We start from the raw sequence: 22,402 nt of genomic DNA on the forward strand, positions 1-22,402 counted from the left end.
TTCCACTTTCCTTTCCCTCAAACACGGCATCTTTCCACAGTATTTTTGTCGGGCACAATCTGTTCTTGATTTGAGTTTCCTGATACACATGTGATGCACCACGCTGAAATGGGAGTGTTGCATTTGTTGTCCTGATGATATGGCACCAAGGCCTGTCGTAGAGCTGCACAGGCTGCCTGTGTTTGTCCTCTGCTCTGTAACATGTGGTTTTAGTTACGGAATGTTTTACTGCTCGACAATGTTTCTGCCTTGGAGCTCGGCACACTGCATAAAGACTACTTTGTCCCCTGATGGCCACACGGGAAGAGTCTGCCTCACGGTGCATATACATGTACACAGGGTGATGATGACATCAGCAAGTCCACTGGCCCATAGTGCTGCGTCCCCTAGACTCTAAGGTTTCAATACTGCATGGCTCAATGGCTCCCATTTCTATACAACTCGATAAAAAGTCAAAAATAATATCTAAAATTCCATCTATTTCCACTCAGCTGGTATTAAAATCTGTGTTGCCTGTATGTCTACTGTCCTGTGCGGCACCAGTCGCACTAAAACAGCATGTAGCTTCAAATCCCTGGCCTGCAATGAACAGGACATTGGATCAAACCTAAAACAGACGTGTCACTGTTCCTTGTGCATGGTTCTGAAACTAATAAAAAGATACTATGAAATGCATTTAAAATAATTTAACCATGAAACAAGAAACAGAAATGTGCTGTCTATGAGAGCGAAGAAAACTTACATATTGACCTTTAAAATAGTGAATTGCAACAACTTCATCTCAACAGCCAATAATCCCTTTGGAAAAGTGTACAAAGTCAAGGGGATGAAAAGTGAACACATTTAATGTCACTGACACAACATCACACTTGTAGCTCCTTTCATTCACAGTGGTCTTTTAAAACTAGAACATGTGATTGTGATCTCATGGCCCTATTTGAAGGAGGTGATTAGCACACCCAGGAGTGCTAAGTGAAAAGCTTCGGTCAAGTTGGAAGATGTCTGGCATGAAGTCACCGTGGTTGTCACTTGGCACACCAAAAACATGTTCCTGAGAGCCAAAGTGTTGCTAAACATTCATCGTCTGCAGTGACAGTCGATGCAGTGAGACCATTTAACAGCTTCCATCGTGTACTTTGTTTAAACCACATTTCCCAGCAGCTGATCTACCCTGACCATTAAGGCCTGGTCAAAATTCAAGTGGCAGAGAGTATCATAAATGATTGTTTCTTTTTTTTTTTTTTTTTTCTGAACCCAAAGATTAAATGTCACTTTATTTATAATATTATAAAGCCAGGAGCTGATTGAAGAATACCAGCAACTTTGAAACTGTACAGCTGTGGTTGTATAGTGTGAAGCCTGACCAGGATGGAATCACTGCCTCAGGTAAACTACACATACTGTTGCTTCAACTGTGCTTGAACTTGAAAGGTCTATGCATAACCTGAATGTCTACTTCAAGAGTTCATCGCAGCATCCATCTCACACCCTAAAACATTTGGTCTATACCTTGAGGCCAACAACATGTACAGCATTCAGTAGCCCTCTAACCCCAGACATGGTAACAGATGGGCGAGGGTCAAAGCTGAGCCAATGAGGACCATCCAGGAATCCTACAGAGCGTTGAAAACATCCCATTATTACACGGGAGAGATGAAAGGTTACATTTGTTCTATATTACTTCTTCTGGGGTTCAGTGGACCGACCGGAAACCTCACACCTGTTGGTGTCCGAGGCTCAGCCACCCATCTTTGTGACCAAAGCCGTTTCATGTTGAAGATGATCAGTTCAACAGTACAGATTTATTCTGTTATGTTCTATAACGTAAAGCTATTTTCTGAAGAATGCTTCACAGGCATTATACAGTATGTCTACGCATAACCATCTAACTGATTAGAGTAATTAATTTGTTGGAAATAGAGCTGTGTGGCTGTTTGTTGACTCTACAGGATAGTCAACACAGATACCAGTAGAACACAGCGTATTCAAGGACTGTAGACATTTGTAAGAAATGTGAACATACACACATACAAACATTTTTAGTAAATAAAATTAATGAGTTAATGTTAAGATAAACTGATCCACAGTGTAAGTGAATCATTCATTATTGAGCAGATATAATCCAACACTTATCCATTGGAATGCTCTGAACATTTTATCTGTTGCTTTGTTAAAATTATTGTACTTGATCAAGGTGTGAATCTACATATATACTGTATATTGAATGAGTCACAACCATTTTCAATTTATTTAACAAGCCAATAGACGTTATGAATGGTTTTCTGATGTCTTGATGTGGTTGAAATGTGGGCTTACTCTAACAAAGAGTTCACTTTTACGAGGGACCTTATATTTAGGTGGTGGATGGACTCCAGACATGGATCTGTCGCCATCTACTGGCCAAATAAACAACGTTCAGCCAGACTTTTAAAAAACTAACAGTGAGTGCCTACCTGTCAGCAGTCGTTGAAGAAGCCAAAATACATTCTTAAATTCATCATTTTATTAAAAACAGACAAGCATTTTCTAAAGAATGTTCTATACAAAGTAAATAATTTATAAATCTTCCTTTGTTAAATATTATATTTCTGTGATTCATGGTCAGGACCTTTCCCTAAAGTTATGAGAACTTTCCCCGAAAGTTATTGATTATCATCAGGCCTCCATAAAAGATGCAAAAGTTGGAGAAAAACCAACTGACATTGAATGAAAGACAATCAAAAGTAAATCAAGACAAAGCGACATTACTGATGGAGAAGGCTCTGTCAGATTGGTGCTTTGTCCACAGGAGAATATATGAATTAGAGGCAAAGAAAACTATTGAGTGAAAGGCAAAAATGGAGAAGAAAAACTGTATTACATTTTTCTTTATTTCTAAAACTGTTTTTTAAATGACTACCAGGCTTTAACAGGTTGATTAAACTAATATATAATTTAACTTTTTTTTTTCTTTTTACTTAAACAGTTATGCCTTTGCTATTAATAAAATCATTTAAATCAGCAGTTTGTTCAATTTTTTAATATTGTGCTTGTAGAAGCCAAATGATGCTTTGGGTCTCCTGTGGATAATTGGTCACAAGGTATAAATAGAGACCAATTGTTGGCAGGGCGAGGTCTTTTCGCCCGGAAGCATCAATAGTTTTTTTACTGTTGATAGCGCACTGATTGTGACTGAAACGCCGAACACTGAGATGTTTAGTTGTAAACTATAGGACAAGTTAAACGGAAATAAAACAGAACATTCATGCAAAAGATTAGCGTGTCGAATCTTGATTAAGGAAGCGCGTCAACAACTCAAGAGTGGTGGAAACCTCAGTGACTTCAAGCGTGGCTTAGCATCTACAGAGCTATTGATAAAATTCAATCCTTGCGTAAGATGCTACCATATATTCTGTTATTACTGTTGGGGATGCCTAAACGTCATACTGGGATGCACAAATTTTTCTCGAAGCGCATCCTAGGGATGCACTATTTTCATGAGGTAAAATGAACTCTGCATATTTCAGGAACTGGATAAGATAGAAAGACGAAACAAATGGCATTGTATTCATGGAGGCAAGGGGATGAAAATTGGATCATGACCTTGCAAAACTAGGTCAAGTCAAATTTTCACTTTTATACCTTTTTAGGTACACATCTCTGAAACCTGATGAGATATAATCACAAAACAAAAAGCAACTTTTTCAGGAAGCCAGAAGCACAAAAATGTGATGATGATCTTCACCTTTGGTGAAAAGCCAAATACTCGATTGTACAATATAGAAGACATTGCTGCGACCATTATGAAAGTAGGTCAGAGTAACATTTTGAATTCAGGGGTGTCGCGGGATGTTGCAGTCTCTGACTGCCTTGTTTGTTTTGTGATGGTAATGGTTAATATAACGTGATACTTTTAAGTCTTTATTTAATGTTTTTTACCCTTCTAAATACTTCATTTCTTCTGAAAAAACACTGCAGGACACTCATCAGTGTATTGCAACCGATGATAACAAAAGTGTTGATTTTGCCAAAAACACAACACGTCCAATAAATCACATTATTTGTTATATTAAAGTTCTAACTAACAAGGTGAAAACTAAAAGTGAAAACGCACTAGAAGTCAAGAAAAATTGTCAGGTCAATAGTGGACAAGTGAAAGATAGGCTTGCTTCTCTGAGGCCCCATCCACACGATGACGGATTTTTTTGAAAACTCAACTTTTTGAAAACGCATCGAAAACGATTCGTGTCCACACAACAGCGTTTTCAAAAAAATCTCCGTCCACACGTAAATGCACCAGTGCGATTTCAAAGACGGCTATAAGCATGCTAAACCATGTGGTGACAGTATTGAGTTGTTGTTTTTTTATTGAGTATTGAAATTTGATCCAATAGGAATCTTCCGTGTTTTGTTGTCACAAAACGCCTGCAGGAAGCAGGATGCTGCCATCAACAAGGTTCGTACATCCATCATGTTTGTACACACGGGCCCATAAATATGACGTCACAGCAGTTTTTGTCGCAAGCAAGACATCAGCGTTTTTAAAAAGTTGTGGATACACCGTCCACACAACAACACAGACCCAGCGTTTTTAAAAAAATCCACCTAGGCCAGTGTTTTCAAAAAGCTGCGTTTTTGTTCCGGATATCTGCGTTGTCGTGTGGACGGAAGGCGTAAACGCAACAAATAAGTTGCGTTTTCAAAAAGTTCCGGCATCGTGTGGACGATCTATCTGTCTATGTACTAGCGGGGACCCATGGAAATTCCACGATAAAACAATATCGGACTTTGTTTGTTTTTTTGTCGCCGTAACAAGAAAACAAACCGCTGTGTCTGACGAAGCCGTAACTGCTCTGTGTGTGTGGGACGGATGAACACGAAGACGAAAGCCGCTTCGGCGTTACGGTGCAGCCATCCGGGTAGATATATATATATATATATATATATATATATATATATATATATATATATATATATATATATATATATATATATACTGTACTGTATATATATGTATGTAAATGTATGTATATATATATACATGTATATAAATGTATGTATATATACATGTATATATGTGTATGTGTATATTTGTGTATGTACTGTATATATATGTGCATGTATATAAATGTATGTATATATATAAATGTACGTCAGTCAGTCATCTTAAGATTACCACCGCTATATCCGCCGCAGTGGGTCACGGGGAGCCGGAGCCTATATGTATGTGTATGTGTATGTATGTATATATATAGTATATGTATATGTATGTATGTATATACTGTATATGTATGTGTATATATATATACTGTATATATATACTGTGTGTGTGTGTGTGTGTGTGTGTGTGTGTATATATATATATATATATATATATATATATATATATATATATAAATTTCTTAAGAAGTTATTTGAAATTAAATGTGCTAAATGTACAGTGTTTGGAAGGCTGTAGGTCTAGTTATAACCAAGGTCTAGTTATAATTATAGATCATAGGCAGATACAGGTGGACAGTGAAACCTAACAAAACACGTTGAATTTATAAATCCATCCAATTTAATCAGAAAAAAATTCACAGCAAAAGACCAAATTTACTGATCTAAACAAATAGATTTTTGGTGATTTATAGAAGTTTGTGTTAGGCACAAAAACTAGTTGGTTAGGTACACAAAAAATATTTTGGCAGGAGTGTATATACTGTAGATTAGTTATCAATGACATAGAAATGCATTTCCTTTTGATTTATAGGGTACAAAGTTGAACGTTCCATTTATATCAACACAGCAAAATATTGTTTAAAGCAGCAAGTCAATAGAGGGTATACCGCTCTTGGCATACCGTACTCTTTCATATGACAGCATCTTGTTCTGCAGGTGAACGTATGTGGTGAAAACAAAAAAAATATAAATCAGTAAATTAAATGACTCTTATCTGTTGCTGTATTAGGACATCAGGGTTGGGCCTTTATGTTGTTCAGTAGCTCCTCACAACTGTACAAACCTAGCTCATAAAAAACATCTTCTCCCACTGCAAGTGATATTAGTTTATAGGAGGATAGTTGAATATCACAACCATGGTTAATTTTTACATCAGTCAGGGAAAGAACATGTTCCGAAGTTGGAACTATTATATAACAAGGGTTGATGAAGGAGATTGAGAATCAAACACGACTAACTTAAAAGTCTTGCTTTAATTAAATTTTAATGTTTAAGGGTATTTATTTACGGATTGTCTAACACACAAACCAGCAAATACCATTCCAGTGGCTAAAAAACAAAACAGAACACACTAAATTAGCTACTATATTCTTCATTTGTTGGTCCAGTGCAGCACACACAGATCTTAGTTGCTGGTCATCACCTGGAAAGAACACAAATGGAAAAGCATGAAAATGTTTCAGATTTGTCCACTAGAGGTCGCCAGTGCAACTGTACCACGAAACGTCAATTTGTTCTTCTAAAACAAACTGTTTTTCATGAGTTCTATTTTAGTTACAAGGAAAAAGCTTGAAACCATCTTTCATCTTTTTTAATTTTAGAAGCCACATTATAAAGATTTCATTGTAAAGCAGTAAACAGAGTGTTCCTGTCTCCAGAAGATTTTTTTAAAAAGTCATAAGGACTTCGGACGAGCATTAAACCATAAAGTCTTTTAACACTTACTCTGTTGATCCAGCCCATGTAGGCACTGACTCTGGTGAAGACAGAGGGCTTCTTGGGATAGTTACAGCCCATACTGGAGCCAAAGCTCACCACACCGTGGACGTCCCAGGAGCCATCAGAGTTCTGACAGTTCAGGGGACCGCCAGAGTCTCCCTGAAGTTTATGTAGAAGAAATAGATGTTAGAGTGAGGCCAAGAGTCACTTTTACAGAAGCTTTAATTCATCAGTCTACAAGAATCTTATTTACGTTGCAGCTAGCCAGCTCTCCATCTCCTCCGGCACAAATCATGTTATTGGTGACCAAGCTGCCCCACCAGTCGCTCTTGCTGCAAACGGAGTGGCTGACCACAGGGAGAAGGGCCTGCTGCAGGACGTCAGCAATAGGACCTCCAGCTTCAGAAGAAAAAAATGCTACCTTATTTAAGGCCAAACCTATACCAAAACCCGGATCTCTAATCTCATTTCCATTCCTTCTCATAATAGAGTGAGAAGTTGTTTTTTTTCAAAGACGTTCTCTAAAAATCAATCAGTTTTGTCAATAGGTCATAGCTCCTAAGCTTGAAACTGGATTGAACCACTTGTCTAAATGGATGATATTCTATCTACTGTATCTTAAAACTGGAGATTTTTGCACTCACCTAGCTTAGGTAAGAAAATGCTTACAAAACATTTGAGGACATAAATGCTGCTCTGTATTTGCTTTCTTTTGGTGGAACTTACTCCAGAGACGGCCCCATCCGGTCACGTAGCAGGGGAAGTTGTGAGGCAGGATCTCTCCAGATGTGGGAAGACAGGCAGGCATGATTTGATCGGACAATTTGACTGGAGTTGACAGCTTGATCAAGGCAATGTCGTTACTGGAGCATGGATGCAAACCCAACATTTAGAAACGAAAAATGACAAAACATCAGCATGATATGTAAACTCTACGAGATGAAGGGAAGTGACTCACCGGATCCTGTAGGAGTCCCAGTTCTCATGAACGATGATCTTGGCAGGGCTGATGGCGATAGAGCCAGGCTCATTGTTCTTTAGGTTGTGTTTTCCCAGGTACACTCTGTAGGTGCGACTGCTGCTCAGCCAGAAAATACACAAACATCTTTCAGGGTCACTTTGATGAAAAGATCTATTTAAAAAATAATATCTGTTCTCCATGTCCTAGTTCTTAGTTCTTAGTCCTAGTTCGTCTCATAGCCTCACCCGATGCAGTGGGCAGCCGTAAGAACCCACTGGCTGGAGAGCAGGGTGGCGCCGCAGGTGTGGTAGAAGTTGCTGCCACTTTTGTACTGCAGAGACGCCTGAGGAGGAGAAGCACATGAATGTTGAAGAAAATAGTCCAAAGCAGTGTGGAAGAGAGTGTATGAAGGTTTCAGACCTGCCAGGGCCAGCTTTTCTCACGGACATCGACTCCACCAACCACCCTACTGACGATGGGAGGGAAGGTGGGATTGCCACACCCGTAGGCTGAAAAACAACAGATAGATAGATACTTTATTAATACCGGGGGAAATCCCTTATATCATCTGCTCACACACACTCACACACACTCACACACACACACACACACCAGCACAGAATATGGTAATTTATGGTGTCATTGTAACATCAGCAATAATCAGTTTGGCATAAAAGTGGCATTCTGTTAAAGTCAATCCAAATAAATATGGGTGTGTAATAAATTTATCAGTGCAGTAACAGCAGCAGAGCTTACCGCCAGCGACAAACAAAGCCAAGATCAGGAGTTTCATTGTGACCGTCTTCAACTGAAGTTCTGCTAGATTTGTGCCTCCTTATATACTGTAGTTCTATACCAGCCAAAAGATTAAATGTGTTGCTGAACATTTGCCTCAGAGATGTCAGAGAAAGTTTGTGGGAAAAATATGTCAACCCTGGAGATAAGCCACAGATAATCTCAAACAGACTTTATCTACCCTGTCCAACCTCTGTGTGAAGCTCACAGGTGTTAAAAGTCCTGGTTACAGCTTTAACTTGAAACTTTAACACAACCTGTTCACCTAAAACTTAATTTTTCTGAAGGTGCAGCCTTAAATATATTTTGTTGTTCACATATAGACAAACACTTTCAAATAACACAGAAAAATGTAATAATGAGTTTTCAATTTTAAAAACATAGTTTTCAAAAATGGCAACCAGTAATATACCCTAAAACTAACAAAACAAACATAAATAAAACAACAAAACAAATATTTACTAGATGTCAGTTTTTATTAAATCAAATTTTACACACACACACACACACACACTCACGAATAAATAATGCGTGACATGATTAAATATGATTCTTAAGTTCATTCATTCATTCATCTTCCAACCCGCTCAATCTGCTAACGCAGGTCGTGGGGGAGCCGGTGCCTATCCCGGCAGTCTCAGGGCGTGAGGCGGGGGACACTCCGGGCATGACGCCAGTGTACCGCGGAGCCACATAGAAACAAACAATCATTCACACACACACTCACTCACTCACTCCTACGGTCAATTTGGGACCAGCCAATCAACCTGAAGTGCATGCTTTTGGTGGTGGGAGGAAGCCGGAGAACCCGGAGAGAACCCACGCAGACAAGGGGAGAGCATGCAAACTCTGCACAGAGCGGGACTCGAACCCGAGTCCACCGTGTTGTGAGGCGGCAGCGCTAACCACTGCACCACCGTGCTGCCCTCATTCTTAAGTTAATGCTTCCTAAATATTTCTTGCAGCAAAAATATAATAGATTAAACATATTTTCTCTAACATTCTCTGAGCCACAGCTCCCACAGTTCAGTCTTTGTATTCTGCTGAACTGCTGCAGTGATCATTTCCACCGGGACACCTCAGCCTTGACCTAATATTCCTGGTCACTTGAGGTCATTTTGTTTTCAGCTGAACTCCACCCCGATTGTGGTCTTGTTCAAAGAAAAACTGATCCGGTTCCATCTGGTTTTTGTAGGTTACATAACATCGTGAGAGGTATAAATATATCAGGTGTTGTTCTGCAAACCGTGACGATACCGACACGATGAAGTTTGCAGTTTTCCTTCTCTTTGTTGCTGGTGGTAGGTATCTTTCACTCAGAACACCATTTCATTACAATGTGTGAACTGTTATCGCTACAAAATGAATGGAGACTAATAATGTTAACCATTCTAGACCTTTTTTTTAATTTTCCCAGCCTACGGGTGTGGCACTCCCACCTTCCCTCCCCTGCTTACCAGGGTGGTTGGAGGAGAGGATGTCAAGCCTCACAGCTGGCCCTGGCAGGTAAGAGAGAACACAACATCAATAGTATAGTCAACCTTATTGAGAGAAAATGTAAGGCAGGCTTATTTGCAAAGCTTCTTTCAGAGATGGATCCAAGCAAAATGCCTTATACTACAAGTAAATACAAGGAAAAAATTGCTGAAACAAAAGAAATTGTATAAATAAATTGACAAAATTTAACAGCCAAGTGTATAGCTTATCTGCCCTAACCTAGTACATTAATTAACCACAAGTGCAGGAAAACACTTTGTAACAATGGAAGTGCAGTAACTGCATCAGAATACTTTTAATATTGGAAACAGACCCTGAAGTAGAAGAAGCATTAGATGGATGAAGTCCAACCAGAACATGAACAAAAGCAAGAGTGTCTTCTTCTAGGAAGACGCTGGGAACAAGAAAATGAAAGTTGTCCTTGTGTGTTTGCTTCAGATTTCCCTGCAGTACAACAGAGAGGGTGAGTGGAGACACACCTGTGGAGGTACTCTGATCTCTGACCAGTGGGTCCTCACTGCTGCTCACTGCATCAGGTAAGAATATGAACTATTAGAGGAATGGACTGAATATGTCAACCCACAAGCGCGTTCCCTCATGGTCCATTTTGAGTCTGGAGCATCTAAATGTAATATTTAAAAGCTCACCCGTCACGGCTTCATGTTCTTCACTGAAACCCCACAGCAAAGGCAGGGAGTACAGAGTGGCCATGGGAAAGCACAACCTGAAACTGACGGAGGCAGGTGTTGTGTTCATGACCCCAGCTAACATCATTGTGCATGAGAAGTGGAACCCCCTGTTCATCCGGTAATATTCTACATTGTTCATGAAAATGAAGAACATTTGATGAAACAGTAGTTTAATGATGTGTTTCTTCTGCAGTAATGACATCGCCCTGATCAAGCTGGAGTCTCCTGTCACCCTCTCTGACACAATAATGGCTGCCTGTCTTCCTGCTGCGGGCTTTATCCTCCCCCACGACGAGCCCTGCTACGTCACCGGATGGGGTCGTATCTCCAGTGAGCACAGTGTCCATCGTCTTTATGAGACAAAATTAATCCACTCTATGTGTCAGTGCTCCCATCTTTAACTGAGCTGAACCTGAACTCATCTTTCCTCCACCCAGCTGGAGGTCCCATCGCTGACATCCTGCAGCAGGCTCTCTTGCCTGTGGTGGACCACGCCACCTGTTCCAAGCCCGACTGGTGGGGTCATCAGGTGAAGGAGACCATGGTCTGTGCAGGTGGAGATGGAGTGGTGTCTGGGTGTAACGTGAGTCTAAAATACACATGTGTTCACCAAAGCCCACAACAAGGAGCTGTGGTGCATGCACCAATAAATCTGTCATACGTGATGAATTACTTGTAAATCCATTGTTATGTTTTAATTTGCTGTCATTTATGTGATGAATCAGGGGGACTCTGGCGGTCCTCTGAACTGTCAGAACTCAGCTGGGGTCTGGGAGGTTCACGGCATCGTCAGCTTCGGTTCTGGGCTCAGCTGCAATTTCCCCAAGAAGCCCACCGTCTTCACGCAAGTCAGCTCCTACATGGACTGGATCAACTCTGTAAGCGCCTGGGCATCTCAGATAATCATTTCAGAGGCTGAGGCCATGAGAAACATGACTGATCACATTTATTTCATTTGCAATTAACCTGTTTTCTAATGTGTATTAAGCTAACATGTCTACTCTTCCACACAGAAAATGGTGGCCTATTGAGATGAAGGACTTCCAGGACCACATCACTATGCATGTACAGAATAAATAAAAATTGAACCATGAAAAAATACATTTCCTGTTTTGTGCACATTTCTGTCTTAATTTCTCTTCTATAAATATGAAAAGCGTAACTGAATGAGTTAGTAGGCAATAGTAGTAAAAATAAGTAGTAAGTAGGCAATCTGTAAGTAAGTTACTTTTATTCTAACAAAAACTTTTTTTTATTTTAACCAGAAACATTTCCCATGATCCCAGAATCCAGCAGTGCTGGGAAACTCCTATCACCAACCACATGCACATGTTTGTCCTTGTGATCATGTCAGATAGGGTTTCCAAGGAGAGTAAATATATTACTTGGAAGATCCTGATACAGTTTAAATACCAGCATCCTCCTACCAACATATTCAGGCTTTTAGCATACACTGTCCAGTCATGAGGAGCCTGCTGATTCTCACTCTTCAGGTAGCTAGCGGTAAGATTGGTGCAACATCTCACATGAGCCTAAAACACATCTTTCACCTGCTTGTTTGTTAGTTTTCATTCGAATCAGACCATAACTAATTGATTGAGTTCCACTGTTTTTCTAGGGCTTTTGTCCCAGAAAGATAGTGCCCTAGGGCTTTTGCCCTAGAATAACAGGGCAAGAACCAGGAAAGAACTCATTAATATGATGTGGCTCAGGAAAAAAGGATCCAGGAATTGTTCGAGAATTTCTTTAAGTAGAGCATTTTTTAAAATTTCCACAGCATGTTAAAACTACAGTACTGATTCCATGAAACTTTATGATTTGTTGTCCAAAAAGAGGGTGGATTAAACAATTTTCTTCAGCATTGCAGATGAGATTTTTTCTTTATTATGCCGCAAAGCAAAATTTATTTTTTAATGAATTTACACAAATGATTGTGAAGTGATGGGTCATCGTCCAGGCAAGGTAAACAGATGTTTTATTTTTTGACCTCAACAAAGGTGTGCTTTATAAGCTATTTGAACTACAGTACATTGTTGACCCATGCCACCAAATAAAAAAGGAAAACTTGCCATAATAAAAAAATTATGTTTTTTTTATGTGTAGTTTGATGCATAAATCACAGTGTAAATTAATTGTTTAACATTTTCCAAGTTTTTGGATGTGGCCTTCCCACCGTGCCTCCTGTGCTCAGCAGGGTGGTGGCAGGAGAAGATGTGAGGCCTCACAGCTGGCCTTGGCAGGTTAGTCGGGTCTACATGAGCAGAAACATATTCTGTCTGACAATCACAGATTAGAAATTACACTCACTTTTTCAGGCCTTACTTTGATGACTTCTCCACCAAAGTGGCAATACATTGTGTGGGAGTTCACCCGTGAGGTTCAACGTGTCCCGTTATGTTCTGCTCAGATCTCGCTCCAGTCGGACAGCAGAGGGCGCTGGAGTCACGTCTGTGGAGGCAGCCTCATCTCCTCCGACTGGGTCCTCACCGCTGCTCACTGCATCAGGTACGGTTTAAGGGATGGCTGACAATAGGATGACATTTAAGTACAGCATGATATTACAACGGGACAAACAAGAAACAGTAAATGTCAGTAAACTGTCTCATGAGGAGGTGGAGCTTGTGCAGACCTATAAATATCTTGGGCTGTGGCTGGACAACAAGCTGGACTGGACCAGCAACACGAGGCAGCTGTACAAGAAAGCACAGAGCAGGATGTACCTTCTGAGGAGGCTGAGGGCGTTCAGCATCTGCAGGAAGCTCCTGTGGATGTTCTATCAGTCTGTGGTCGCCAGCATCCTGTCGTTCGCTGTGGTGTGTTGGGAAGGGAGCGTGACTAAGGCGGATCTCTCCAGGCTGGAGAAGCGGATCAGGCGGGCCAGCTCGGTGGTCGGGATGAAGCTGGACCCTCTGGCAACGGTGGCAGAGAAGAGAACCTTGGACAAACTGCTGGACATCATGGACAATGTCAGCCACCCTCTGCACACCGTTACCAACAACCAGAGAAACCAGAGAAGCCTGAGCAGCCAGAGGCTGCGCCTCCCAACATGCAGGACAAACAGACCCAAGAACTCCTTCATCCCCCGAGCCATTAAACTGCTCAACTCCTCTCTGGTCGAGATGAAGAAGAAGAAAGTCCACACGAGAGTTGAGGGATGAGAAACAATACAGCAAAAACAATACAAACACTATAGACATTTCACTATACCCATATTTAACTAGGCCTGGTTATTATTTTTTATTTCTATACCTATTTATGATTTTCTATTTGTATATTCTTGATGGGTTATTTATTAATATTTCTATTTGGTGTTTACTCAGTAGTACACTGGACAGTTTACTACTTTCTATGTGCTGGTGCTTTCTGTGTGCTTTTTCTGTGTTTTGTGTGCTCACTGTGCTGTGTGCGATGGAGAAATTAATTTCCCTGATGGAACCTCCTTAAGGGATAAATAAAGTTATACTTTACTCTCATGTGTCTACTAGACCACTGTCATCTGTTATTCCACAGTGACCGCCATAACTACAGAGTGGAGTTGGGAAAACACAGTCTGAAGGCGTCTGAGGAGAGTTCTACGGTTCGGATGGCGGCGACAATCATTAAGCACGAAGACTACAATGTCCTGCTTAGCCGGTAACAGCATCGGCTCAGTTAAACTAATTAGAAGTTAGGATAAGCATCTTCATATTCACAAGAGTACAGTATATGAAAAAACGGAGCTGATCTTGAATGCAACCTAAAAGATGGTTCACTTGTCACTGTGTGCTGGTTCGTCTTTTGCAGTAACGACATTGCCCTGATCAAGCTGTCTTCCCCTGTCGTCTTCTCTGACGCAATAATGCCTGCATGCCTCCCTGATCGTGACGTCATCCTGCCACACGGTGCACCATGCTACGTCACCGGCTGGGGTCGACTCAACAGTGAGTGAATCCATCCCAGCAGAATGGATGAGTGAGAATTCCACTGAAAATTGAGGATCTATAGATTTTTGCACCGTTGAACTGGCTTGCACTCAAAAGTGGGACGACTTACACAATTATAGCAAACTTCCAATAATTCCAAACAGTGCAGCTTTTAAATAAGGCCTACCTTAGAAGAACAACCCACTGCCCTGAACTGACCTCACGCTGTCATCCTGAAGTAACACGAAGGCTACAGCAACTCCATTTTCCTCTGCTTCCTATCAAATAAATCTCATGTCTGATTTAGGACCAGTCAAAGAACTCACCTAGCTTGGTGTCTTTGTCTACAGCTGACGGTCCTCTGGCTGACATCCTGCAGCAGGCCCTCCTCCCAGTGGTTGACCATGACATCTGCTCAGAGCCCGACTGGTGGAGTGTCCTCGCCACAGACAAGATGGTCTGCGCCGGGGGTGATGGCATCAGCGCCGGGTGTAACGTGAGTTCATGCAAACAGAGATGCTTCACTAATTTAATGGTCTATTATAATGATCTGTGATGTTATTTTTCCATCTGGCAGAGTAAAAGACTCCAAGAAGATTTGAGTATAGATTTCCTTCAAGAAATGGAATGAAAGGAAACAAATCCAGCATGACCAAGTGATCATTGGCAGCCATGTCTCCTTGGTGTGTTCTAATGAACAACCATGTGCTTACAGGGAGACTCTGGTGGCCCGTTAAATTGTCAGAGCCCCGATGGATCCTGGGACGTCCATGGTGTGGTGAGCTTCGGTTCTGGGCAGGGCTGCAACGTCTTCCAGAAGCCCACCGTCTTCACACGAGTCAGCTCTTACATCAGCTGGATAAACACAGTGAGACATTTTTCTATTTTTTTCCTTTAACCAGTGTAAACAATGCAACCTGAAGCAAACAAAGGCTTGGCTTTCAAAAACAGGAAGTGCTTCACAATTGTTTTTTGTGTTTTACTCTGCAGGTTATGACCACCTATTGAAGAAGCTGTGCAAGTGCGTTGGTCAGCAATAAGAGCAGCTATGGTTCATTATGTCTCAATGACTTACTGCAAAGTAAAGAGGAAACCATTACTTATGAGTGCAAACAAGTGGAGGGTCACTGTGTTTATGTGACGCTTTAAATACGGTCTATATCCTGCACACAAAATGACAACAAAGCCAACCACAGATAGCATCCAGACGTTTCACTCGCCTTCAGTGTTCAATTTAGTAGCCGAAGGTTAAATATTCAGAAAATCAAAACCTCTAATCAACATGAACTTATACAATTATCTAGTGACAGCAAGATACACAAAGTGACCATTGTGTTAAATATATCCTTTTATTTCTCAAAATATTCATGAGATACATTTTCACTCTTCAGAAAAATAGAAATAGAAAAAGAGTTATATAAAAGAACACTTTCACAGTATACATACAATAAAAAGCTAATGAGTAAAAATGAGTAAAAAAAAAAACTACTAAAAGAATGGCAGTGGCAAAAATGTCTTACTTATGCAAGTAAAAGAATGATGAACCACAACATTCCGTGTCTGATCTTTGAAAAACATTTCAACACAGTTATAAAACCTATGGTTTAGTTCATTGGTCTTTTACAAGTGAGGTACAATGATTTTGTCTGCAGCACTGATGATGACAGAGTTGAGAAATGTTTCGCTGTGTGACAGGTTTCAACTTCAGAAATCAAGTCTGTGGTGAATTTCCTTGTCAAACCTGAGGTGTTTGAAAGACCATGACTTATTTTGCTTGTCGGACATTATACAGTACAAGTTGACATCCACAGCTCTTTTTTTTTGGTGTGTTTTCTTTTGCATTAATTACTTAACATTTACATTAGATCGCAATGAAAAACTTTTGTCTCACAACACAAAAAACATTTCCATTTGTGCAATACTTGTAAACATTTATTTGAATTAATTGATTTATTCTTCCATTTGGCTTCAACTGTTTAAGTTTAAAAGTGTCTGTTTAAGGATAGGATAATGCATGGAGATGGAACTCCATTTGCTTGAACAGGAGCTCAGGAGTTATTTGCACACGTCAAAATGAAAACAGGGCTACGAGTCATGCTGCTGTTGGTCGATGAGCAACCAAGTGAGAAAAGCTGCTCTTATGATGACGCAGCTGCACAGTCAAAGAGTCTTTCTGTTGGCAATCTTCACTAAGAACAAAAGCAAGCAAAGAGTACTGGGGACTAGTTTTCACCATGGCTACAGGGCAGAGGCTTTCAACTACTCATGCACTCCCTCAGTCTTGCTTCCACACAGTAAATGCAATTCTACTTTAGAAAAGCAAGATGAGAGCTCAAGTTCAGTCGTGTAATATCTTTTATAGTGGTGCAGAAAGAGCAGCAGTGTCGTTCTGAACACCAAGGCATTTGCGTCAAAACTTAACTGCGTGCTGTAAAGCAATCTTAGAAATACGATAAGCTAGTACAACCACTCCTTCAGACTCCCTGACATGCTTCAACTTCCTTAAACTTTTTGTTGTTGTTAAAAAGTAACCTAACTAACATTAGTGGTGGCTATTAATCAACCACCATTTTATAACAGGGCTGTCCTGTTCTGTCTTGAGAAGAAATGTCAGCCAGTTTCCATAGAGTGTTCATCCTAGGGACTGCATCTCTATTCTAAATGTAGAAAAAGACTGACTTTGGAACCGCTGATAAATGTGCACAACTTGAACATCGCACAGAGATGTCCCACTGCATCTCCTATCAGGTTCTGATGAAGCACTTTTGGCTGGGAATCATGGAAGTAGCTGCTTGCAAAGCTTTTGTTTTATCTTGGTTCAAAACAGATGATATGTAAACAGTGCTGTCCAGCAAATTCCTTAATGCATAACGATAATCCGAGCACCGGGTTTCAGTTTTTCAGATAAGGAAAACACTCGAAACCAAAATAATTAAAAAAAAAAAAAAAGCTGAAATGCATTAAACCCTCTGAAATATCCCTCTTAGTCCTGGAGCACCAGCAGAGACGAGGGAGAAATTCCTTGGAGACTACCTCAGGTCAGTCCAGCTAAGGAATGATTCTTCTCAGTCACTCCCCAGGGATCCTACTTCCTCGGGTGACATAGCTAAACAGATGGTTCTCCACAAAATCTGTGCCCCAGTCCAACCAAAATGTGCTCACATGTTCTCATTATCACTACCATTTATGTCCTGGTATCTCCATGATCAACTCACTGTGCAGCTCTAAAGATAACAAACCCTGCAACAGAGAGCTACTCTAATATGAAAGACAACTGTATTTGCATATGTTTGTAACCCAACGTGCAACAGCAAAGGAATCCAACATGTCATGCCATCCAACTGTATCCGTTTCAGACAATCCAGTGAAATCCAAAAGTAAAGAAGAAAAAAAAATATAAAGGTTTCTCTGTTCAGTACTTCAGAGTGACATGGCTTGAATTATGAATTCGGACAGACCTAATCTTATAACAAAGTGCTGCTAAGAGTGTTCTACAAATAGAACTGCTTTCCATTCTAGGATCAACAGGGAAGATCTGAATCCATATGAAGATGCTCAACTGATCAGAGACCACTTTAAACACTATCAGCTTGATCTCATATTGGAGGTACTTTATCTTCATACTGTGGTGGTGGGGTAAGTGGTTCTATACTGATTTCAGCAGGTGACTGAGCGTGTTCTGTGTTTTTCATGTGTAGCTTCTCCGATTTAATCCTACGGATTTTAATAGGGAGCAGCTTTCGGCTACTTTTCCCAGGTCTTCGATTTGATGTGGAGGCCGCGGCATTGGGTATACTGGAGATTGAAGCAGGCTGTGATGTAGCAGTAACCTCTGGTCCCTCAGTTTCATACTGTACTTCATCGACCTGGACCAGGTCATCGTAGGAAGGCAGCTGGGAGGTGCTTTGCCTGAGGTTGCTTTGCCGGACCGGGTACTGGCCACTGCCTACAGCCTCTTCATAGGAGGGTACAGCATACCTCTGGGCTTGTTCCTCAGCACTGGAGACAAACAGACATGCACACATATGAAAGACAATCAATACACCTCAACTTGTGTTCTCATAAAAAGACTCCTGTTAAAATTGAATAGCAGGGGAATATATATAGCTGTAGTATTGGATGCTGGACTATGATTGTTCTCCGATGTACGTAATCAAGTGGAAAATACTCCAGAGCTGAAACAGCCACCAGACAGCATAGACCTCATCAACCAAATTCAAGAATAAACTAAAAATTAATGATGAAATATGGTCAAACCCTTTACAGGTTCATTTCATTCAAAGAGGATGTTGTTCGAGTTGTGCTTGTTAACTGACTTTCGGAGAGCAAGTTTGATTTTCAAGATACAATTAAAATAAAAGTTTAAAAAGAAGTTTAAATTTTAAAGACTTTCAAAAGACACCTCTCCAGTACAGCGAAAATATTTACATAACTGAAAGACATGTCCATGTCATGTCATGGAAATCCTGATTTTAGGTTCCACTTGTAACGATACAGATCAAAACAAAACAATTTTACACCAAAAGGCACCACTTCAGTATTTGATTTTGTGTGCTGACGGTGTGAGTACGTTCCTCTTTACTTCTTCTGAGGTAGACAGTTAGTTTTAGTCCCTTTATTAAAATATTTAGGAGCAAAGTGACAAGTTTAAACTCTCTCATACTTAACAAGTATACCTCAACAAAAATAACACTAAACTGGTGCTGCATGATTGCAGGAAGAATGTGAATTGAGATTTGTTTTCTTTAGAATAGAGATCACAATTAAAATTTTCCTCAAATTGAAATGTTGATGGACTTTCCATTTTCTCTCTCTCTCCAGCCATTTCTACCCAAGTACTTTCTACCCCACCGGATCATGTGACGTAAAGCCATGACGTCATCATAAGTTGAGGCAACATCAGTGTTGCATTTGTGGGCATCGGGATTCTCTTGACAAAAGTAGCAGTGTTTGTTGTTGTTGTTGTTGTTCATAATGTAGAATGTGGAGGAATCTTTTAAACATGACATGCATTGACCATTCAGCCTTATGCTAGATGGTTTATTTTTCAGTATACATCTAATAAACCAATTTTCATTATGGTCTGGAAAAGTGCCATGTAGTGTTGTTCAACAGTCCAAATTATTATGGAAAAAAATGTGTTATATTTCAAGATTTTAAAAAATTGAACAGACAAAATAATATTCCATGTGTACCACAAAGCCAACAGAAATGTTTCTCACATACACAAGACTGGTAAAAGGTAATCTACCTGATCAATCAATCGTCCCAGACCTAAAAGGGTTATCGATTTCTAAATCCTATGATTGTATGATTGGACTCACGCTTCTCTTTCCTGCTGTGCATTGGCTACAGCTCCTCCACGGTTCTGTGCCTCCAGGCGCCTCAGCTGCTCCCGCTGTTTGTTCCTCAGCCCCAGACACAAGGACAGCAGCAGCATGGCCACCCCAGAGCCCACCAGCACAAATGCCACGGAGGACGCTTTATTTTTCCTGCCAACGTCCCCGCCTCCTTCCGAGCTGGTGCCGCTGTTAACAGCTGCGTCTGCAGGTACTACACTCCAAACGATCATCACAATGCCAAGGGCCACGAGTCCGACCCCCAGGGCACATAGTGCATACTGAGAACCTGAGTTTCCAGTGTTTTCACTGCTATTGTTATTATTGTTGTTGTTGTTGCCCCCAAGGGAGCGTGGTGGTCCATCCACACTGGATTGCATCTTGTGAATCCCCAAATTTCAATCAGAGGGATTCCACTGAGTTCAAAAGCTGTAGAGGGGAGAAGAGGAGGTCAAACACCCAGATCAGGAAACACTTCCAGCACTTTCCAGTCACAGCAAACAGAAAATAGAGATAACAGGGGACTTAAACCCTTAAGAAATAACCCATATCTATAAAGTTATCACTGAATATATCTTTATGAGACCAAACCCTTTTAGTTTTACTAGTGAGAGAGATTTCCGTCTGGTCAGCACATCAGGAGGCTAGGCAGTGACAGTTGCACAACTAAAACCTCATGAAATACCCTCAAGTGCACAAAACACAGCTTTGCTACCTGTGACGTCATTATGCAATCCACGTTATACATTGTTTATTAAAATATTTATAATATTTATAGTATTTATTAAAATGTTTATAATAACCACACCTAATAAGAATTCATAATAGCTTAAATTTCTCAATACAATAGATATCAAGTTCTTTCTTTTTCTAAGGAATATTGCAGTTCAAGTTTTTCAACCCGCAGCTGTCATACAAGCATAAATGTGAAAATCACATTTGTTAAAAGCCTGCCGGAGCCTTCATAGACCTGCTCTAGAACTAGACTACGTTTTTGTTAAAGTCCAATTTTATACTAGGAGTCCATATCCAAGCTCAAGGATGTTCACCATGCTGACCCTGAAGCAAATGAGAAGTTCCAGTTGTTCCCTCCAGCAGAATGTAAACCCAGGAATATTACAGAGCTGCTTATGAGGAATGGGTTAAGATTCCTAAAGAATGCTGCCATGATCTGGGATCTCGTCATGCATCACATGATTTTCTTTTGTTGGATTTGGTTTTTGTAAACAGCTGATTTGTGATACATTTTGCAATTACACTTTTCAATAATATTAATTCTACTTGTATTTGATCTTTTTATATCTTCATTTTCTTTTCTCCCTTCTTTTAAATCATTGACTGCTCATCTTATGTTTTACAGTTCAAACATTGAGTTAGTTTTGCATCCACTTGTGTTTGATTTGCATACATATAACTGCCTCAAGTAGACAAAAAAAAATTGTGAAATTCATCGAGCATGCCCAATGAGCTGAGAGACTCATCTGCTGCATACATATTGAATGGCTCATTGATCACAAGATCACTTTTGTTTAACTTTTTTCTAGTCACAGCTAGATCAAGGAAGGAAGACTGCCGTGAAAACAACCTCAAATAGAAGTCAGAAAGACCCTGTCTACATTGAAACAACTGCAACAAGTCAAGAAAGTCTTCACTTAAGACTCATTCCTCGGAATCTTCCCTTGGAAACAGTTTATTTCGGTGTGTAGTGAGCAAACATGTTCAGGCCCGCTGGTAATGAGTTGGACCGTCATCAGTAGACGAACCCTGCCCCAATTTTGGACTACAATACCGTCTGACTGAAGAATGCATGGCATCAGAATCCTAATGACCGCTGGACACAGTCGGCAGTCAGATGAGGAATCTAGAGATGAAATGGAGTATTTCTGTGAAGATGGCACTTACTGTACTGTGGGTGTGTGCCTTCAGTCCAGCCTGAGGGCAGCACTTCACCCCAAGGCCGACTTTTTACAGTGAGGTAAGACATGAACCTTCTTATTCGTTAAAAAGGTACAGCAATAAAAACTTTATTCCCAAACGGATAATGTTTTAATCTGAAGAGTCCCATCTTTGCGTCAAGTTTTGTCCCAAAATAATAATGTGGCTCGTTTGACGGATCTAGGTGGTGACATTTGTGACTACGTGTTGAAGATCTGAGGAGTCATCCCGTTTGCGTTGGACCGCCGTTCGTCCCGCACATGGCCCGCAGCACCGGGCGGGCTCCTCACGGAGGGACGTGTGCGTAAAGGCGAGCGAGAAAACTTTCCATGATCTATCGATACTTTCAACAAACTGGAAGTTTTTAAAACATTCCAGCGACACAAATGACTCCTGACGCGGACGGGTCTGCGGGCTTTGCACTCACCTCACATCTGTCTAACAAAACACAAGCCTTCTCCTCGTTCTTCTCCTCGGAGCTGGGAGCTGGTTTCTAGACGCTGCTCAGAGTTTACGTTGCATAATTTGGAGTCAAACGGCGAATAGGAGTTAAGAAGTTCCCTCTGAGATGGGCCCAGACAGAAGGAGGGAGGAGGAGGAGGAGGAGGAGGAGGAGGAGGGAACTTCCAGTGTTATTAACCCTTT

The 22,402-nt window shown here is 40.7% G+C and overlaps 4 protein-coding genes across 4 annotated transcripts; 2 read left to right on the forward strand and 2 right to left on the reverse strand.

The window, feature by feature from the left end:
- Positions 1-6,172: 6,172 nt before the first annotated feature.
- LOC137610303 (chymotrypsin-like elastase family member 2A) lies at positions 6,173-8,402 on the reverse strand. Its single transcript, XM_068337868.1, has 8 exons — positions 8,357-8,402; positions 8,021-8,109; positions 7,846-7,943; positions 7,598-7,717; positions 7,366-7,502; positions 6,893-7,038; positions 6,646-6,798; positions 6,173-6,343 (listed from the first exon to the last, which is right to left on the reverse strand). Exons 1-8 carry the CDS (start codon positions 8,391-8,393, stop codon positions 6,326-6,328), a joined length of 798 nt encoding a protein of 265 aa, XP_068193969.1. The 5' UTR covers positions 8,394-8,402; the 3' UTR covers positions 6,173-6,325.
- Positions 8,403-9,657: 1,255 nt separating this feature from the next.
- Positions 9,658-11,674, forward strand: LOC137610295 (chymotrypsin-C-like). The gene is made up of 8 exons (XM_068337855.1): positions 9,658-9,696; positions 9,813-9,901; positions 10,331-10,428; positions 10,577-10,699; positions 10,775-10,911; positions 11,019-11,164; positions 11,307-11,459; positions 11,595-11,674. Exons 1-8 carry the CDS (start codon positions 9,660-9,662, stop codon positions 11,610-11,612), a joined length of 801 nt encoding a protein of 266 aa, XP_068193956.1. The 5' UTR covers positions 9,658-9,659; the 3' UTR covers positions 11,613-11,674.
- Positions 11,675-12,035: 361 nt separating this feature from the next.
- On the forward strand, positions 12,036-15,528 carry LOC137588903 (chymotrypsin-like elastase family member 2A). Its single transcript, XM_068306234.1, has 8 exons — positions 12,036-12,084; positions 12,733-12,821; positions 12,989-13,086; positions 14,092-14,214; positions 14,365-14,501; positions 14,834-14,979; positions 15,199-15,351; positions 15,474-15,528. The coding sequence occupies exons 1-8, from the start codon at positions 12,045-12,047 to the stop codon at positions 15,489-15,491; spliced, it is 804 nt and encodes a 267-aa protein (XP_068162335.1). The 5' UTR covers positions 12,036-12,044; the 3' UTR covers positions 15,492-15,528.
- Positions 15,529-15,533: 5 nt separating this feature from the next.
- On the reverse strand, positions 15,534-22,325 carry tmem51a (transmembrane protein 51a). Its single transcript, XM_068306222.1, has 3 exons — positions 22,185-22,325; positions 19,808-20,251; positions 15,534-18,482 (listed from the first exon to the last, which is right to left on the reverse strand). The coding sequence occupies exons 2-3, from the start codon at positions 20,200-20,202 to the stop codon at positions 18,080-18,082; spliced, it is 798 nt and encodes a 265-aa protein (XP_068162323.1). The 5' UTR covers positions 20,203-20,251; positions 22,185-22,325; the 3' UTR covers positions 15,534-18,079.
- Between the last annotated feature and the right edge of the window lie 77 nt (positions 22,326-22,402).

The sequence above is a fragment of the Antennarius striatus genome, chromosome 2, assembly GCF_040054535.1.
Source record: "Antennarius striatus isolate MH-2024 chromosome 2, ASM4005453v1, whole genome shotgun sequence".
Lineage (NCBI taxonomy): Eukaryota > Metazoa > Chordata > Actinopteri > Lophiiformes > Antennariidae > Antennarius > Antennarius striatus.